Below are 17586 nucleotides of genomic sequence, written 5' to 3'. Positions count from 1 at the left end.
ATAAAAGACTAATTATTTCTGAAAAATCAGAAGATCATATTAGGAAATAATTTTGTGTGGGAGGAAGGTTTTGTGTTATAAGACTAAGAATTTGCATAAAGCCATTTGGGAGAAAATATGTATCAATATTTAATTTTCTACTCAATACAGGGACACAATGGTCTGGATGGTCAAAAGGGACAACCTGGTACTCCTGGCACCAAGGTAAAGAAAACATCTAAAAATGTAGGATGCATTTGTAGCTCTTTCTAGCAAAAGAGGTGTGAAGAGATCCAATCAGTCTTCCATGTTGCCATTAAACATTGCCCACCTACAGTAATCTAGAAGTCAGTGGATCCATGTAGAACAAATACATGCACCTTGTCATGAGAAAACATTCCTGGGGCCTTAGTCTTGAGCCCTCAATAAAGTTGTAAGCAAGTGAGTGTTTTCAGTGAATAAAGGCAGCAGAATTGGGCTCTTAATGATTGGCTATTCAGCAGCACTTCAGACTGATTTTACTATCTCTGCTCTTCTCTGGATTGTAGTCTATATTTGGGTAGGTTTTTTAAAGCATGCTAAAATGAAAACATCTCATTTTTCTACAAAATTCTACTGTGTGAGACACGTGATCAGTGTAAGCCTTCCTGCTAAAAATTTGGATATATCCAGTGCTTTTCTGAATTAAGGCTATTTGATCCTTGGTCTTTTTTCTTTTTATCATCTTCATATTAGAGCACATTTGAACACTAGCCTTAAAAAGCCTTAATAATATATTCTGAAATACAGTGTAGAAACATCTATAGTAAACTCTTTGTCTTTTAGTTTTTTCTTCTCCCATTCCATCTCAGTGCCTAATATTAGTGTTCCTGAAAAATTCGCTGTTGCATCATTGTGTTATAGGAAATCCTGACTGATTCGCAGGGGATTTGTATTCACAGACTTCTCATATAACAGTGAAAAGCCTCAAATACTAATTCTCCATCTTGCTTGTTTCTAAGAGCTTAGTGCTACTTGGTTAAAGGGTTTTTAGTTGTAACAAAACAATCTTCAATATCACTGCAAGCTCTTAACCTTCAGAAAAAGTTTAGCTGGCAAAGTCTGTCCAGTCATTGGAGATTTAAAGCAGATAAAGCACATAAGTAAAGGATAGAGCAGTTACTAGTAAGAGTGCTAGAAAACACCAGCATATTTAATCAAGGTTGGTCGTTATATAACCATGCTGAAAGCAGCAATGAAGGCAAAAATCTTTCTTTCTTTGCAGCATTTAAGACTAGGTGCATTAAGGTATGTTCAGAATATAAGCACTTGTATACTGAATGTACCTGAATGACAAATCTTGTCACTGTAGACCAGCCTGGACCTGTTGAGAAGGCTGTTGAGAATACAGTAATGAAGGGAGAGAAGCCAGGTATTAATGGCTGTTACTCAAATACTCAGTATTATTTGTCTTCAGTTAGAAATACCTGAGGAAGATCCTTATTTTAAGCCATTTGAGAGGATTTTGTCAACTTACACTAAGTCAAAAGAAAGCCTCATTCTGCTTCTACTCTAGCTAAAAAACTGCTGCTGATTGATCTGGATTTGTAGTTGACTATCCAGATCCAATCTCTTAAATGTGCACTACAGAGTAAATGTCAGCATAAAGAAAGGGGGTGAAGAAAGCTGAGCAAGTGGCACAACTTTGTTTGGCTTCCCTTCTGAAAGGATTCCATCTGGCTGTGTTCCAGTATATGCAGGGACAGTTGCAGTCTCTGCACCCTCAGGGCTTGATGTGCTATTATTGTATAGTGTGAAGCAGAAACATGGACAGTGCTGTGTTATAAAATGCTACAGAAGACAGACAGTGGGATCCAGTAGATGAAAATTTCTGATAGTGTTAGACTATCTGTCCAAAGTATCCTGTAAGTAACTCAAGCCTCCAAACTTTCTTCTTCATAGGGAGAACCTGGTGCCCCTGGTGAAAATGGTACCCCAGGACAACCTGTAAGTATTCACTGCTGCTGTAGGAAAGTATAATCTGATAGATTTAGTTCAGCCAGCATTTTCTTCAATATTTGTCATTATTAACACTCCAGATACCCAGATACTCTAATGTAATAGTAATATGACTTAGCAGAGGGAAAGATCTCTATATATCTATGTTCAGTGAAAAGATATAAATGAGTTAATTTGATTTTTCTTTCAAGGGTGCTCGTGGTCTCCCTGGTGAGAGAGGAAGAGTAGGTGCCCCTGGACCAGCTGTAAGTGGCTTCCCATCTGTCTGTCATTATGAGCCAGCCACTTACTGTGGCTTCCTCTGACATTCAAGTCTCTTTTTAAACTGTTTATCATGTTCTTCCTCACAGGGTGCTCGTGGAAGTGATGGCAGCGCTGGCCCCACTGGACCTGCTGTAAGTTTAAGTCTTGCTTTTTGACAGCCTGGTTCCATTAGGCTTTGTGCTTCTTTTCCTGTTTCTAGAGGATTTCTTGGGCTTTTAAGAAGTTTATTGTGTTGGTGTTTTTAACATAGTTCTCCGTTGCTTATCAGAACATCACAAAGAGAATTAGTGATAAACCCTTTGCAGACAGTATCATGAGAGCCTCAGGATTTATATTAAACACATCCATATAAAAGGAACCAAGTATTCTCTTGTTTGCACTGGTGATTTCATGAGAAGGTTTTCCAGCACATCTCACTGGGAAAAACTCAGTGCACAGAATTCTCATTTCCAACAGTCTAACAGAATAATTCCCATCCAAAAGCTAAAGAGACTTTCTACTTGTTAACTGATGCATACCATGCATGTGCTACAGATGGCTATAATTATATACATCTGTAAATTATATATGCACAACAGGACATAGCTTTGCACCTGCAGGCACTAACCTTTTTCATTCACTAGAAGTGCCTGAGTTGTGAGCTATTGTGAAAGGCCAGGAAGATCCAACTCTCCTAATCTGACTGTAACTATTTTAATAATCCAATGCAGATTTGTCTGTTTAAAAGGAGTTAGTGTTTCCATAATTTACCTCTGATTTCATTAAACCTCATTTATCTCAGCAACATAAATATGAGTACAAGGATATCGTTTGAAAGTGTAAAACAAATCTGAAATACACTAGAATAATAGTAATAACAGTTAATAGGTTTTTAATTCCTACCTTCAAAAACTGAGTCTATGATGAAGCTGTACTTGGTTCCATTTTGCCAAAGTAGATTTTAAAACCCCTTTTCACTTCAAACACCTTTTGTGCTTTAACAGAGTAGAATGTGAGCATGGCTGTGAACATCTTAATGTTCTCCCATGTGGAGTATTTAAAAATTATGTTATTGGGCAGTTAAATTGCAGGCAAATAAAAAATCTTACAGCTAAGATCTGATGTAGTAGAACCAAAACTTTTTAGCTGAAGACATTTTGAATTAAGGCAGCTGAGTTGCTATAGGAAAAGTGTTCTGAAGCTGTTGATTGCATAGGTTGTTATTCACAATGGACACAGTGTTGCATTATGTCCCAGGCTGAAGTTATTTGTCACATACTTAGGTTATATACCTTAAATATTCTGCACAGCAGTTACTAACACTCATTTTTTAAAACTAAAACAGAAATAATATTTTATCCTTCTGTCCGCTTGAAATTTAAAAGGTAAATAAGTCATTGCAATGAAAATTCTGGAAGTTTATGCTTTCAAACATAACCTAAAGGGAATTTGGTCTTTTTTTTTTTTTTTGCTTATGCAAAACTAGTGACAATTCCAGGTACCTCCTTTATAAAAGAGTAGGTTATAGAATGTCTGAGGCCAATTCCTCTTTGTCATAGCAGCTGACATGTTTTATTACCTTGGCTTTGTGAGGCAGTATTATAAATATTTCTAATTGAAAGGTATTAGCTCGCGAAAGATAGATATCAATTTCCAATATGAGTTGGATTTTAAAATTAATAATTGAAGAGAAACCATCCCTTTTTATTTGTATGAATTTAAAAATTAAGGCTATGCATCCATCAGTGTATCTTCTCTTGTAATGTCTGGTACATTGGAACTTTGTCCCAATGTAATTATAAATCTCACAGAAATAGGTAAACATGGTAGAATCAGTCATCTTGCCTCGCAGATGCCTGCCTCTGCTCATCCTGTTTGTTCTTTCTCAGGTGTTTGGCCTCAAGGCAAGGTTTTACCAATTCTTGCTTAATTTGCACTGCAAATATTGTTTAAGCATTCACCTGGCTCTTAACTGTTTGTAGTGAACCAAATCTGTCAGTTTGGAACTGCAAAAGGCAGCTAGTGTGCTGAGGGGGTAATGTGTGGAATAAGTAAATGTGCATTTTTTTCAATCTGGTTACTTCAACAAGCAAGATGTTTCTATTGTCACTGAATACCTTTACACAACTGCTTCCCTTTCACTTCCCAGGGCCCTATTGGTGCTGCTGGTCCTCCAGGCTTCCCAGGTGCTCCTGGTGCTAAGGTATGAACATCTGCTTCTACTGGTACATTTGATGGTGAAGATGAAATGTGCAAACCAGAGTTTCTAGGCAGCAGAAAAACTCCATCCTTTATGAACTAAGAGTGCTTTCTTATTAGTTACTCTAGGGATTCATCCTCATCCTGATCTGTGTTTGGAGAACATCAGATATGAATGCTAATTTAAAGTCAGCACTTACTTCACAGCTGAAGATTGAAGCTGGGCAGGTTCAGGAAGACAGAACCCTTTTACTGCTTCCTAATTGGTGCACTTATATGCACTTTCCAAGGGTGACACGAATCATAATAAATAAGTGAGGCAGCAGTTAAATCACTTTACAGAAATAGTGGAGGACAAAGAAGCTGCATTTGAGTATTGGGCTACTTCTGAGTCCAAAATTACAGTACAGAAATCGCATTAAAATTTTTCAGGTTTAGGGCAGTACCATTTTGCTCTTGCAGGCTATAATTTAAATTATTCACTTTGTTGTTCAAATCTTAGCATTTTTTATCTGGGTAAGAGCCTCAATATTTTGAGTGACTAAGGAAGGACAGAGCATTTGAGGCTATTGTAGATATTTCATTTACAAATTTTGCTGACCATTCATCACAAAATCCATGTCATTATATTCAGGTTCTTGTAGTAAACTTACAGAACACAACCTTCTGAAAATAAAAGCAAGAACCTTTTTTTGTCATTTACTCCATTGTGAACACTATTGTATGCACTTTAATCAGGCATAATTTTGCATTTTACATCTATGCAAATGGCATCCAAAAGTGCAAGATAATGGTCAATTAGGTCTCATGTACTGTGGCACCTCAGGCCAATTCTGGAGGCACATGGATGCAAATGAGACTGGAATTCTAATTCTGATTTTTCGGTCAACCTTCTGGGTAAGCATCTGGTTTTCCTGTCTTAGCCATTACCTTAGATGGAGCCTAAATAGACATCCCAACTTGAGTGCCCTTAAAATCCATAAAAAGCTCTCAGCTGCTTGGTTTCCTGGTGTCTGAAGTGGAAATACACAAATATGATTATCTTCATGCCAGGCTGATAGAGAATTTCTTCACTCTTGCCATAAGACTGTGTACACTGATGGAAGGTTCTGTCCTTCTCTCCAACAGGGTGAAATTGGACCTGCTGGTAACGTTGGTCCTACTGGTCCTGCTGGCCCAAGAGGAGAGATTGGACTTCCTGGTTCTAGTGGTCCTGTTGGCCCTCCAGTGAGTAACTTGCCAGGCTCTATCTATGAGATGTGTGCACTTTTGATTCTGAATTAACCAGTATTGTTACCTTTCTTAACAGGGCAACCCCGGTGCTAATGGTCTTCCAGGGGCTAAAGGTGCAGCTGTAAGTACAACTACAATCATGCATGTTTCCTCTAAAAAACCCAATTCTGTTAATGCAGCAGAAAAGACAATGGGTTCACAATACCTTTTTCCCCCTCTGTTGAACAGGGTCTTCCTGGTGTTGCTGGTGCTCCTGGTCTGCCTGGTCCCCGTGGTATTCTTGGTCCTCCTGGCCCTGCTGGTCCTAGCGGTGCTAGAGGACTTGTTGTAAGTGACCTCCTACATATTTGAAAACCAGACACAGTGTCCACAGTTGTAAAAGATCTCTGGATAAATATTTGTTATACGGCAGACATATTTTCTTGTTTCACTATAATTAACATTGTAGTTAATTTCTGTGTCTCGTTACTTGCTTTAGATGCTGAGACTGAAAAGGTTCACTTTGCACTCCCTGTGAGTGCAAGGAGTAGTTGGATTCAGTGATCCTTGTGGGTCCCTTCCCATGCAGAATATTGTATGACTGTGAAGCTCTGTCCATGTTGATAGCACTGAGATAGATGTGGCAGCAATCCCACAACTAGGCCCTTGGTGGGTATCCTCAGCAGAGGAACCAGCCCTAAATGTGTCATTGTTCAATAATGTAATTTCTAAGCACCTTTAACATGTTTGGTTTTGTGCCTTTTAAGTCAAAAATACAGTCATGCTCATTGGCCATTTTCACAATAAAAGGAGGCATGCCATTAGGTGATAAAAGAATTTTTTAATTCATGAGTAAGCTCTCCAGGTAGAAGAGAGATTTTTGGAATGATGCCTAATTCTGTCACCTCTTTTTGTTTTGGACTCTAGGGTGAACCAGGCCCCGCTGGTGCCAAGGGAGAAAGTGGTATGAAGGGTGAACCTGTAAGTATGGCAAAATGTGAAGGCTTTTTCAATCAAAAGCCTGATAATATCTGCAACATAGTGTCTGATATCTTCTTTTTCCCGTTTGTTCAAAATAGGGTGCTGCTGGACCTGCTGGCCCTCCTGGCCCCAGTGGTGAGGAAGGCAAGAGAGGCAGCCCTGGTGAACCTGGCTCTGCTGGTCCCCCAGGCCCTGCTGGTCTGAGAGTAGGTTTTCTTTTCATGTGCCAGACTTAAAAGCAAAAAGGAAAGTGGAAATCAATCTAGAATCCCACAGGCAAATTAAATAATTATGAGCAATTAAATTGATATTAATGCTGCTAAGCAGTGATAATTTTCAATTCTGAACCTTTTGATTAGTTGGGACCAAACCCATTTTCACTTTGCATTAATGTATGTTTCTTCTCTTATCCCTGAAGTATTTAGAGATGTCTTTGATTTATCCACTGTGTAATATTTAGTGAATCATCTTTTGATTTTTCTTAAAAGTTTGTAAGGGATTTAACTGCTTAAAACCAGTAATGGGCTTACACATAATGGGGGGCAAAAGCTTTCAATTCAGTGTTTTCAAGGATGCCTAGTAAACTTTACACTGGGCGAGAAAGCCACTCCATGAACTTCAGGAAGCATGTAGCTTCATGAAGGAAGAGAATTCACAGGAAAATAATAAGAAAAATGGCAGCATTTCCCCCAGATTTTTTTTTCAGAATAAATAATTCAGAGTCAGTAACTCTCTCTATGTGGAACTTTGTGGGGCTGGTTGTGGGATCCTATCTGCTGGCTAGAGCCACTATTAGTTAGGGTGAACACTGAAAATTATACAGATTAGAATTTAAAGAAATCTACAGGGAGTGAGAGGGATTTCTTTCACAATACCTATTCACACTGAGGTGTGTGCTTAAAGCTGCACTTACCTTAAATTCAGCAGACCTGCTTGGAAGGCTGAAATCTAGTAGGCACGATACACCTCAGGTTTATTTCTTTCCCTTGATTTGTTTTGTGTTGACTTGCAGGGTGTACCTGGATCTCGTGGGCTCCCTGGAGCTGATGGCAGAGCTGGTGTCATGGTAAGACTTTTGTCTGGGTCACTATTTTTGAACCACCTTTTATATATAGATCTGCAATGCTTTTTTGCTACCTCTGCCTAATTTTATTTCTTTCTTTTGGTAGGGACCTGCTGGTAACCGTGGTGCTAGTGGTCCTGTTGGTGCTAAGGGTCCTAATGGTGATGCTGGCCGTCCTGGTGAGCCTGGTCTTATGGGTCCAAGAGTAAGTTCGAACTCTGTGGATTAAGTTTTAACTACATGGGAAGAAAATTACTTACAATTAATGGACAAAGTTATTCAGAAATCCAACTGCAAAAATTCAACATGTGTTAATCACAGTTAGGGCACTTCCACCACTCAGCTGAAAAAAACCCATTAGGAACAGCCAAGAAGCATCAAACTGTTTATTGAAATTAGTTTTGTTAACATAGCATTTGATGGCCTTGGGATGGAGCACAGTCTTCTTGTACTGGATATTGCATTGAATTCTGTAAGGGGTTTCCACTTGTGATTGTTTACAGAATGTAATCATTATGATCACAATTAAGGTGTGTATTCTCACTTTAATGAACTCAAAGGAAAGCAGACCCTACTAAAATGGTGTGAAATGCCTGATTTCAACTATTTCTTTTTTATTTTGCAAGTGATTTCACTGAAAACAGCCATTTACTTTTAGTGGTGTTGGCTGCAGCCAGATTGTGTTCATTTCATTACGTTTATATTCCTTATTCTTTCTCTTCCTACCCTACCCCGTGCAGTGAAAGTTTGTGATGCACATATGAGTGTTAGGCATCTGCAAACATTGAAACACACTATCCTCCAAAGCAGAGCCTAAATCAGTTTCTCTGAGTAAAACAGGTACTTCCCTGTACTGATTTTCAACTGGCATGGGAGCACACACCACCAACTAACAGTCAGTGTGCTTCAGGCGAAAATGTGATAGCACCTACAGTCCTGTTTAAACAGTGGTACAGTGATATCTTGGCACCTCTGTGTGTGTGCATGCATGCATGTAGAAAAAATGGTGGCAATGTGTTGAGTGAGTAGGTTTCCTTCTAAAATCATGAAACTTTTCCTTTCTCAGGGTCTCCCAGGTCAGCCTGGAAGCCCAGGCCCTGCTGGCAAGGAAGGTCCTGTTGTAAGTACCTTGCTTTTTATTCTGTTACACTGTTGCATGGGAAAGAATGAAGTACAATAGTATAAAGCAGATATCTCAGCACTGAGCTCTAACACAACTGTGTAAAAACAGCAAGATTTTCTATTCTATTACTCAGAATATCAGTGTGAATATTTCCATTCATTTCTGTGTGTCTCAGATTAAGCCTGTGTCCTGGAAGGGCAAGAAGAACTACAGAGTTCTACAAAAAAGGAGGAAAAGGGGAGGGATGCATGAGCATGCAATGTATCAACAATGGGGAAAAGTTAAATAACATTTGCTTCCTGTCAGTATATATTTCTCCTAAAGCTGAACTCTAATTAAATTACCTCAGCCATTTAATAGTATGATTTCTTTTCCTAGGGTTTCCCTGGAGCAGATGGTAGAGTTGGGCCAATTGGTCCAGCTGGTAATAGAGGTGAGCCTGGCAACATTGGATTCCCTGGACCAAAAGGTCCCACTGTAAGTACAGTACAGAAACTTTCTATTACTATGAAAGTATTTCCAGACTAATCTGTAGAGTCTCAACTCTATCATTAATCTAACATATCTCCCTGTATCCTCCTCATCAGATGGCATCTGCTTACATTCAAGAGTTATTCAAGAGTTTCAAATTATTTTCCAGTTATCCAAAATATGATTCAAGAAATTAAAAAACAGTTTAATTAGCTTAGAGATATTATGAAATTGAAGTGATTAGAATAATATATGTTTATTTTATGATTTCAGTGTGTCCATTTTATCATTTCTGTATATTCACATCTGTAAAAGTTCTGTCAAGTTTGGCCATTAAACCAGTTCCAGAGTACTGTTATTTATGGAGCACTATCCAAAGCTCACTCAGTTTAGAAGAACACCTACCAGTGACTTCAGTGGAGTTCTTTAAATGTCCCACAGAGGTCACAGATTGCAATCATGTCCTGGACTTGGGGGTTGCTGTACATACACACACAGGCAAACATATAGTGTATTGCATAGGATGCTACATGGACTGCCGTGAATTACAATCTCAAAACATAAAGGCATTGAGTTTTGAAAAGACATATTTTTGAGCTAATCTAAGTGATCCAAAAAGACAGATGGAGCTTGTGTGTGTTTTAATTGGGGTTAAAGAAATATTACAGTAAATCTTCTGGCAACGAGAAGTCTCTGCGTAGTAGTTTAAACTGAATCTAATATGAAGTGTTGATTAACTTCTAAATCTTTTTCTTTCAACTTCAGGGTGAACCTGGCAAACCTGGTGAAAAGGGCAATGTTGGTCTTGCTGGCCCAAGGGTACGTGGTTATATTTTCTTTATCACCTTCCCGAGAGAAAAAAAGTAGATTTTCCAAACCTCTGTAATAAGATAGCATTGGCTTGTGCAAGTATGACTAGATGATGAAATTAGAAAAGCCCTTGGGAATGCATTATTTTTAGCCTCATGTCAGAGGAGGCTATGACTGAACGGATAAATGAAAACTCCCCTTCTTGGGTATTAGTGGCATTATCCTATGAAAAGGAAACATCGCACTCCCTATCCTTAAATCTTGTAGCACAGTGTATGGTTTCTAATTAATCCTGTAAATTTCTACCTTTTAACTCATAGTTGAAACTTAGTCATTCTTCCATTTAAGGGAACCAAAAACAATCTTGTTTGGGAAAAATGCTATCAGCAAGATTTCTATATTGTATAATTCCCAAAGAAGTTTTCTTAATTATGAATGTGCTGCAATAACTAAAATTATGAGAATTTAAAATTTTAAGCATCTTTAGTATCTCTGGCTGCAAAGTTCTTGCAAGTAAATGGTCAAGTTCAAAATATGCAGTGAGAGACATTTGGGCTAATAATAATTTAGAGATATTGCTCATAATAATTTAGAGATATTACTCATATCAAATTAAAACTTTGGTAATAGCTTTCTACTTGAACATATACAGGGTGCTCCTGGTCCAGAGGGAAACAACGGTGCTCAAGGTCCTCCTGGAGTCACCGTAAGTAACAGCCTCCACACAAATCCAGTTTGTGATTTACTTTTCATTAATGGGACTTCCCATTTTAAAATCCATTTCCCTGTTTTTCAAGTTAATCACTTGTTTTTCATTCCACCCAGGGTAACCAAGGTGGAAAGGGTGAAACAGGTCCTGCTGGCCCTCCTGGCTTCCAGGTGAGTAACTGTGTGCTCTGTTCAATCTTATCCATGGTTCCCAAAGCATGAAGAGCTTCTGCCTTAACTATATTTGTATTCTTCTTTCTTTACACTCAGGGTCTGCCAGGTCCCTCGGGTCCTGCTGGAGAGGCTGGTAAACCAGGCGAGAGGGTGAGTGACAGACACAGCATTCCATGCATGGGTCAGGCGTTGCATAAGGGCTGGGTTTGCAATGGCACACGTGCTGGAGCAAGAGCCTGTTGAATCTGTTTGCCGAAACAAAGCAATCAGGGTAACATCAAACTTTAATTTGCAAAAGTCCCTTTTGCCTTGGAACTTGCATCATACTTCCTCTTTCAAGTTTTGGTATGAAACAGAGCAAAGATAGTCCTTTGCTTTCTGGGCCTTAAGTAGCAATAAACTATGCTTCTTCCCCAAGAAGAGACAGTACATGAAAAATATTTTACTTCACATTTCTTTCAAAATATTCAAGGTTCAGTCTAACCTGCACTACTCCATTGATGTTATTGCACGTCAGCTGATTTCAGGGAATGTACGATGACATCCAGCTGAGGTGGTTCAGTTGTAATTCATGCTCTAGCTGCTGCACAGTTAGTGTGGGATGGAAGGCAAATTGTGCATCCTTTGTGTCATAATCACCTTTAACATTTATAGTTACATCTCTGTCCCTGTAAAAGAGTTTATATTGTGTATACCTGAAAAAAGAGCTTGTAATTTAATAAGTAACTCTTCAGATGAAAAAATATTATCTAATGTCTACCTTGAGGTACTGTGCAGCTGGAGGAAGAGGGCTTATTTCCGTGTATGTAATAGATTGTCTGAAAATTTGTCTGAAACTTTCCAATATGCTATTGCAATTTGAGAACTTCCATTTGTTGCTAAGAAACACAGTACAATTTAAGCAAGTAAAATAAACTTTACCTCTATATCTACTTTCTTCTAGGGTCTTCATGGTGAATTTGGTGTCCCTGGTCCTGCTGGCCCAAGAGTGAGTAACTCATTTGAAATCTGGTACAGACTGTCTTATTAATGTGATCAGTAATAATAGTAACTATGTACATTTCTGAATACAGAAACCAGAATAGTCATTAGAAGGTATTGCCTCCCACGTCCCTTTAATTCTGAACTTTCAATTGACATCCTCCAAGAGCTTTGGATGCCTTCCTTCATGGCGGGAGGATCCCATTTATGTAGAGCAATGAGTAGTTTATAAAGGACTCAGTTAAGTATTTGTTTTCCAAATCTGCCTCTACAGAGATTGACATTTAACCTACTTCTGTTGCTTCTTCTTTTGTTCTGACTTGCAGATTAAATGTATCCAGTGACAAATATCTCCATTCACTCTTAAAAGTTACTCCAATCAGTTTAAACAGCACTTTTGCTCTCTATGCTTCAGTGCCCTGAGTCTGTATCAAAAACCACCTGCGCTCTTAACTCTAATTTTTCCATTTCATCCAAGCCAAGTTCCTTTTGTCATAGCAGTAGCAGTTATTTTCCTCTGCTCTAGCTTGCCCTAAGCATCACATATTGAGCCCTCAGTGTATTTCATCCAGTATTCCAAATTAGGCCTTACTGCTGCTTTATACACAAAACTAACACTTCCTAAAAGTAACCCACTGCTTTTGCCAGATCATATTTTCCTTTTACATGCATGTGTCATATTGTTGGCTATTACCTTTCCCTTTCAGTCATTTTCACCATTGAAGCAAAATTTGCAGTTTTGATGCCTAAATAAATGCCCTGGTACTTGCACTCTTGATTTTTATCTCTTTGCTGTGACACCTATCTAGCAGGTTGTTCACTTCTTCCTGTGTAGTCTGCCAATCCTTCTTCCTGTTGACAAATCCTTCCTTTGTGATATCTGCATATTTCTTCTTTTTCTGCCTCTTTGTAATTAACAAAATGTATGAAAAAAATTAATTTAGGAACATCTCTACAATATAAATTAATCTGTTGCTCATTGGTGCTTTTTACTGGTGTGCTATCTCCCCTTAAGTCAGTTCTTTGAACACCCTATAGTTCCTACAAAAATTCCAAATTCTCCAGCATAACTAAAATCTCCATAATACCTTATCAGATTATTCGCTGATGTCCAGCTTGATCACACTGAGATAATTTGAGATATCTTTAGTAAAACCAGTGTTTCTATCTTTTATACATCTGTTGTGCATTTAAGTTGAGTTTCTGGGTACTCTGACATCTCCAGATCTATGATGCAGAATTTAACCTTATACCTGTGATAATGTACATGTCACATTAGTAGGCTTTAGGTGTTACCTTTATTGTTCTCCCATCACCAGGCACTTGCCACTGTATAAATAATTGCTTGCAAATAACTATCCTTTAAATTTCACTAGATTCCATTATTTGTCCTAAAACAGAATCTCCATTTGACAGTAGAATGCCAGACACTGTTAACGGAGCAAGCACAGTAGCCAAAATCCATGTTCCAGAAGTATTAATACTTTAGTTTTCAGCTGTTGTCATGATGCAAGAATTCATTACTTCATTTTGATACTTTTGTGTCAAAAGCTAGAGCCAGTTCTTACGACCAATTTACCTAATAGCTGCACAATTCTAACTAAAGGTTTGTTCAGATAAAAATGTGCCACGCTGTCACTGCTCCCAGCCAGTGCTTTCAGCTAGAGAACAATACAAGGAAGCCCTCAGATCAGACTGTCTCCTTAGGGTGAGCGTGGTCCTCCTGGTGAGAGCGGTGCTGTTGGTCCTGCTGGTCCCATTGGAAGCCGTGGTCCCTCTGGCCCACCAGGCCCTGATGGTAACAAGGTATGACTTTTCCAGCTGCCATTGCCTTACTGTTGAATTCCTGATCAATGCAGTCCAAAACCTCTCTCCAAGTGGTGAAGTTCCATCTCGGCTAGTCCACATTAATATTAAATGGGTTTATGTTTAGTAATATAGATGATGGGAGGGAAAGTCAGTTTGAGTACATGTTGTCAGCTGGGGATGCTGTTATTCTGTTTGGAGATAGGATCTGAGATTCTGACCAAAATTCATGCTGACTTCTATTTATACCCACACCTACTTGTACCCAGGAAGCTCTTGTCTCTAGTTAGCAATATTTTCCCCCAAATATTAGGGCAATAATAAGTGATCATCTAGCAAATGATGATGTTGGGTTGATGCTAAGTGAATCTGGGTCTTAGTTTTCCAGATTCCCATGGCTAGTCTTTCTACAGAAGTTAAGTTTGGAAAATGTACCTAAAACCTCAGGAGCCCAAGGAATCAGAGCGAGCGTTCACATCTAGCATCTTCGCTAGCTGGAAAAGTAAAACATGTACAATAGCTCAAGACAAAAATGTTACTATTCACACTGTTTGCAACCAAGTAGAATGGTGAGCAGAATAGTAATGATGATTTTGTTCCTAATTGTGTGAGTGACTTGACCCTGACTTACATGATATGCTGTTGCTGCTAGGGTGAGCCTGGCAATGTTGGTGCTGCTGGTGCTCCTGGTCCTGCTGGCCCTGGTGGAATCCCAGGAGAGAGAGGTGTTGCTGGTGTTCCAGGAGGCAAGGGTGAAAAGGTAAGATGGACAACTGGCTTGTTATTGCACGCACAGGTTTGAGATGCCTAAATTTCATTACTTGGAAAAACCTGCAGGTTACCCCAATGTGACTTTTATTTACTGTGTAACTGTAACTGACTCAATGGTCAGCAAGTAGAGGTTTTGTTGGTCTGAAGGACTGACTGTCTTTTCCAAGGTGCTATCCTAAAACTTTTTTAAAAACACTATGTATTGACATGCAGATTAATGAAAAACACTAGGCTGTATTAAGAAAAAAAAAGAGAGAGAATAGAGTGCTGATCTGGTTTCAGCAATAAGAACAAAATGATCAACGCTTGTTTCTCCAGAAAACCTAGCATAAGGTTTCTCTGTGATGTCTGAGTAATGCACAGGTACTCAGCAAACTGCTCAACACTTTTTTCATACAAACTGTTGTGTTCACTACCAATACAATTTTTCCCACTGTGTGTTCCAGGGTGCCCCAGGTCTGAGAGGTGATACTGGTGCAACAGGAAGAGATGGTGCTCGTGTAAGTATCTTCTGGTTCTACTCGACTTCACCTTGCTACACCTCAAAAATTAAATAACTGAAAAGAATGTTCAGAACTCGCATTTCCCACTGTGTTGCATTACTGTTTATATCTGCTCATTTTTGATACAAATCAATGTAATTTTGTTGCCCCTTGTCCAAGGATGATTGAATTCAGGAGGAGAGAGAGAGAAAAGTGATCACTTCTCATGCATCCAAGCAGAGAAATTACATGAGCAGAGTATTTCACAGACATTGCATAGCTGTTCAGTGTTATAGTGAACTTTTATTTCATGGGCTCAGCCCAGGCAGCTAATTTTAAAGGCAGCCTGCAAAGTTACACAAAACTATTCTTAATTTGAGATTTCAGGTGAATTAGGATTCATACTTTGGGAAGGAAAATAACAAAATAGGTTTTGTTTTATAAAATCATGTATCCTTTATATTGAGAACATCTGAAAGAAAGTTAGTTACCCACCTTTCTCCAGAGGAAAAGAGAAAGCTTATTTAAAGTAGTTGGTCCTACTTACATTTGTTTGAAACAATGTCCTGTCTCTTGGCCCATAGGGTCTGCCTGGTGCTATTGGTGCTCCTGGCCCTGCTGGTGGTGCTGGTGATCGGGTAAGTCTACTCTTTGAATGAAAAAATGCCCTGTTGGTACAGTTTACTCTCACATTAATATTAAAGATGAGTTCCATAAAAAACAATTCCATCTTTCTAGTTTGCACCAATTCTTTAAGTTTTTCAGATTCAGGAAGCAAGGGCTTTTGGCACTATTCAGTGAAGCTTGCCATAGGACCGCAAACCATTTTCTAAAAGGGCAGGGAAGGGGATGCACATCTATATGGCAGTGAGTTATATCTGGAGAGGATTCTGATTCAGCCTTGGGCTGAATTTTTCCCAGCTGAGGTTAAACTCCACAATCCTACTTGCACTGTGAGAGGAGATTTTGATACACTGATAAATAACTACACATTAGCTCAGAATGATACTTTATGCTGTCTGAGAATCATTAGATATTATTAATACAGGGTGGATCAAAACCAGAAGCATTTTCAGTTACATCCTCTGTACTGGAGATCCAAGGAAACTCACTATATATATCTGTACCACAGGAGCATTCCTGTTCTGGCTGCAGTTGGGCCTTTTCCCGGGGTCAAAATGTTTTGTCTGTCTTTTAGGGAGAAGGAGGTCCTGCTGGTCCTGCTGGTCCTGCTGGTGCCCGTGGTATCCCTGTAAGTTGTAATTTTCTATAATTATTCCTGTGTCAAAGACATGAGGTTCAGAACACTGCTCCTTTAAAGATTGTTCTAACCACTAGTCTCTTCTTTGTCCTCTCTCTAGGGTGAACGTGGTGAGCCTGGTCCTGTAGGTCCCAGTGGATTTGCTGGACCCCCTGTAAGTTTTGTTTGCACTTTCCTCATATTGATGCCATAACCCTCCTCTATTTCCTCTGCAAGGTTTTCAATTCCTCATTTTGTCTGGTTTTTTGCCCACAGGGTGCAGCTGGTCAGCCTGGTGCTAAAGGCGAGCGTGGGCCCAAAGGACCAAAGGGTGAAACTGGACCAACAGGTGCCATTGGCCCAATTGGTGCTTCTGGACCACCAGTAAGTGAATTGTGTCTTTGTGAAATGCATCGTTCTCAACTCTACCATGCAAACAATGCATTAGCCTGAAAGCCTTGAATTCTGAAAAGGTAATGAAAGAAAGAAAGAAAGCTTCAAGCTAGGCAGTGAGAAAAGTTAACCTGCTGGTTTTCACACATTATGTAAATTTTATCAATCTGTTTATGTGGGCTCAGATCATGAGTCTGGAACTGAAATGAAGAGAAAATAATAACTAATTTTCAACTTGCTCTGAAGATCAGCAAAATCACTCTATCTTGGGCCATTCAGGGGGTGATTGTGGGTAAGGTCTGAGCTGAGGATGTTGACACTTTTCTCTCAAAGATGGGATGAGCTGTCACAGTCTGATTTTCAGAGTCAGTCATCCAGATGCATGTGTGCAAATTTGTCTGTGCACCCATTTGCACACAGGCTTTTCATGTGCTGACACCTTTATAGCCCAAAGTTGTGTACTGCCTCACATGCTTATTACTGGGGAACTGGTTGAAATGATGCAGAAAGTCAGACCCACGTACTTCAAATACCACAAAGTGTTGCAGGATAGCGTGGCTTGGGTTACTTATTGTATGATTTTAATACCAGTACCAGGCTCTTGCACTAAGTGACTGTATCAGTCACACAGTGCAAACAGAGGATTTCATGATTTTGCCCTGCTGTCACATTTTGATTTCCAGATTTGTTTAGATGCATGTAACATTTGCAAGGAAATTAATCTAAATCATAAAATGCCTTATGCAACTTTTCTCAGGCCTTATGATAGCGATTTAAAATGGGTGTGAGAATTTAATGCCCTATTGTCAGGATAGGCAGCATGGTTTTGGGCCCAGTCCTCCTGCTGGTGTAAAAATCACCTTAGCTTTCACAGTAGTGAGACTGAGCCCTTATTCTAAATAGGGAGCATTAATTGCCTTTGCTTGATCCATCTCTCTTTTTCAATCCTTCC

General features: G+C 39.2%; 1 protein-coding gene across 1 annotated transcript in view; it reads left to right on the top strand.

The window, feature by feature from the left end:
• COL1A2 (collagen type I alpha 2 chain) overlaps positions 1-17586 on the top strand; it is a 38337-nt gene that overhangs the window by 10552 nt on the left and 10199 nt on the right. The window contains exons 12-37 of the mRNA XM_005418574.2: positions 151-204; positions 1921-1965; positions 2169-2222; positions 2328-2372; positions 4370-4423; positions 5548-5646; positions 5729-5773; positions 5881-5979; positions 6559-6612; positions 6711-6818; positions 7625-7678; positions 7782-7880; positions 8742-8795; positions 9177-9275; positions 10035-10088; positions 10732-10785; positions 10905-10958; positions 11058-11111; positions 11905-11949; positions 13650-13748; positions 14401-14508; positions 14966-15019; positions 15586-15639; positions 16200-16253; positions 16363-16416; positions 16518-16625. Coding sequence (XP_005418631.1) covers positions 151-204; positions 1921-1965; positions 2169-2222; positions 2328-2372; positions 4370-4423; positions 5548-5646; positions 5729-5773; positions 5881-5979; positions 6559-6612; positions 6711-6818; positions 7625-7678; positions 7782-7880; positions 8742-8795; positions 9177-9275; positions 10035-10088; positions 10732-10785; positions 10905-10958; positions 11058-11111; positions 11905-11949; positions 13650-13748; positions 14401-14508; positions 14966-15019; positions 15586-15639; positions 16200-16253; positions 16363-16416; positions 16518-16625 — 1755 coding nt within the window. The remainder of the gene's footprint in view (positions 1-150; positions 205-1920; positions 1966-2168; positions 2223-2327; positions 2373-4369; positions 4424-5547; positions 5647-5728; positions 5774-5880; positions 5980-6558; positions 6613-6710; positions 6819-7624; positions 7679-7781; positions 7881-8741; positions 8796-9176; positions 9276-10034; positions 10089-10731; positions 10786-10904; positions 10959-11057; positions 11112-11904; positions 11950-13649; positions 13749-14400; positions 14509-14965; positions 15020-15585; positions 15640-16199; positions 16254-16362; positions 16417-16517; positions 16626-17586) is intronic.

Source organism: Geospiza fortis, unplaced genomic scaffold (genome assembly GCF_000277835.1).
Source record: "Geospiza fortis unplaced genomic scaffold, GeoFor_1.0 scaffold138, whole genome shotgun sequence".
Taxonomy (NCBI): Eukaryota; Metazoa; Chordata; class Aves; order Passeriformes; family Thraupidae; genus Geospiza; species Geospiza fortis.
This window is presented reverse-complemented; position numbering and strand designations above follow the sequence as displayed.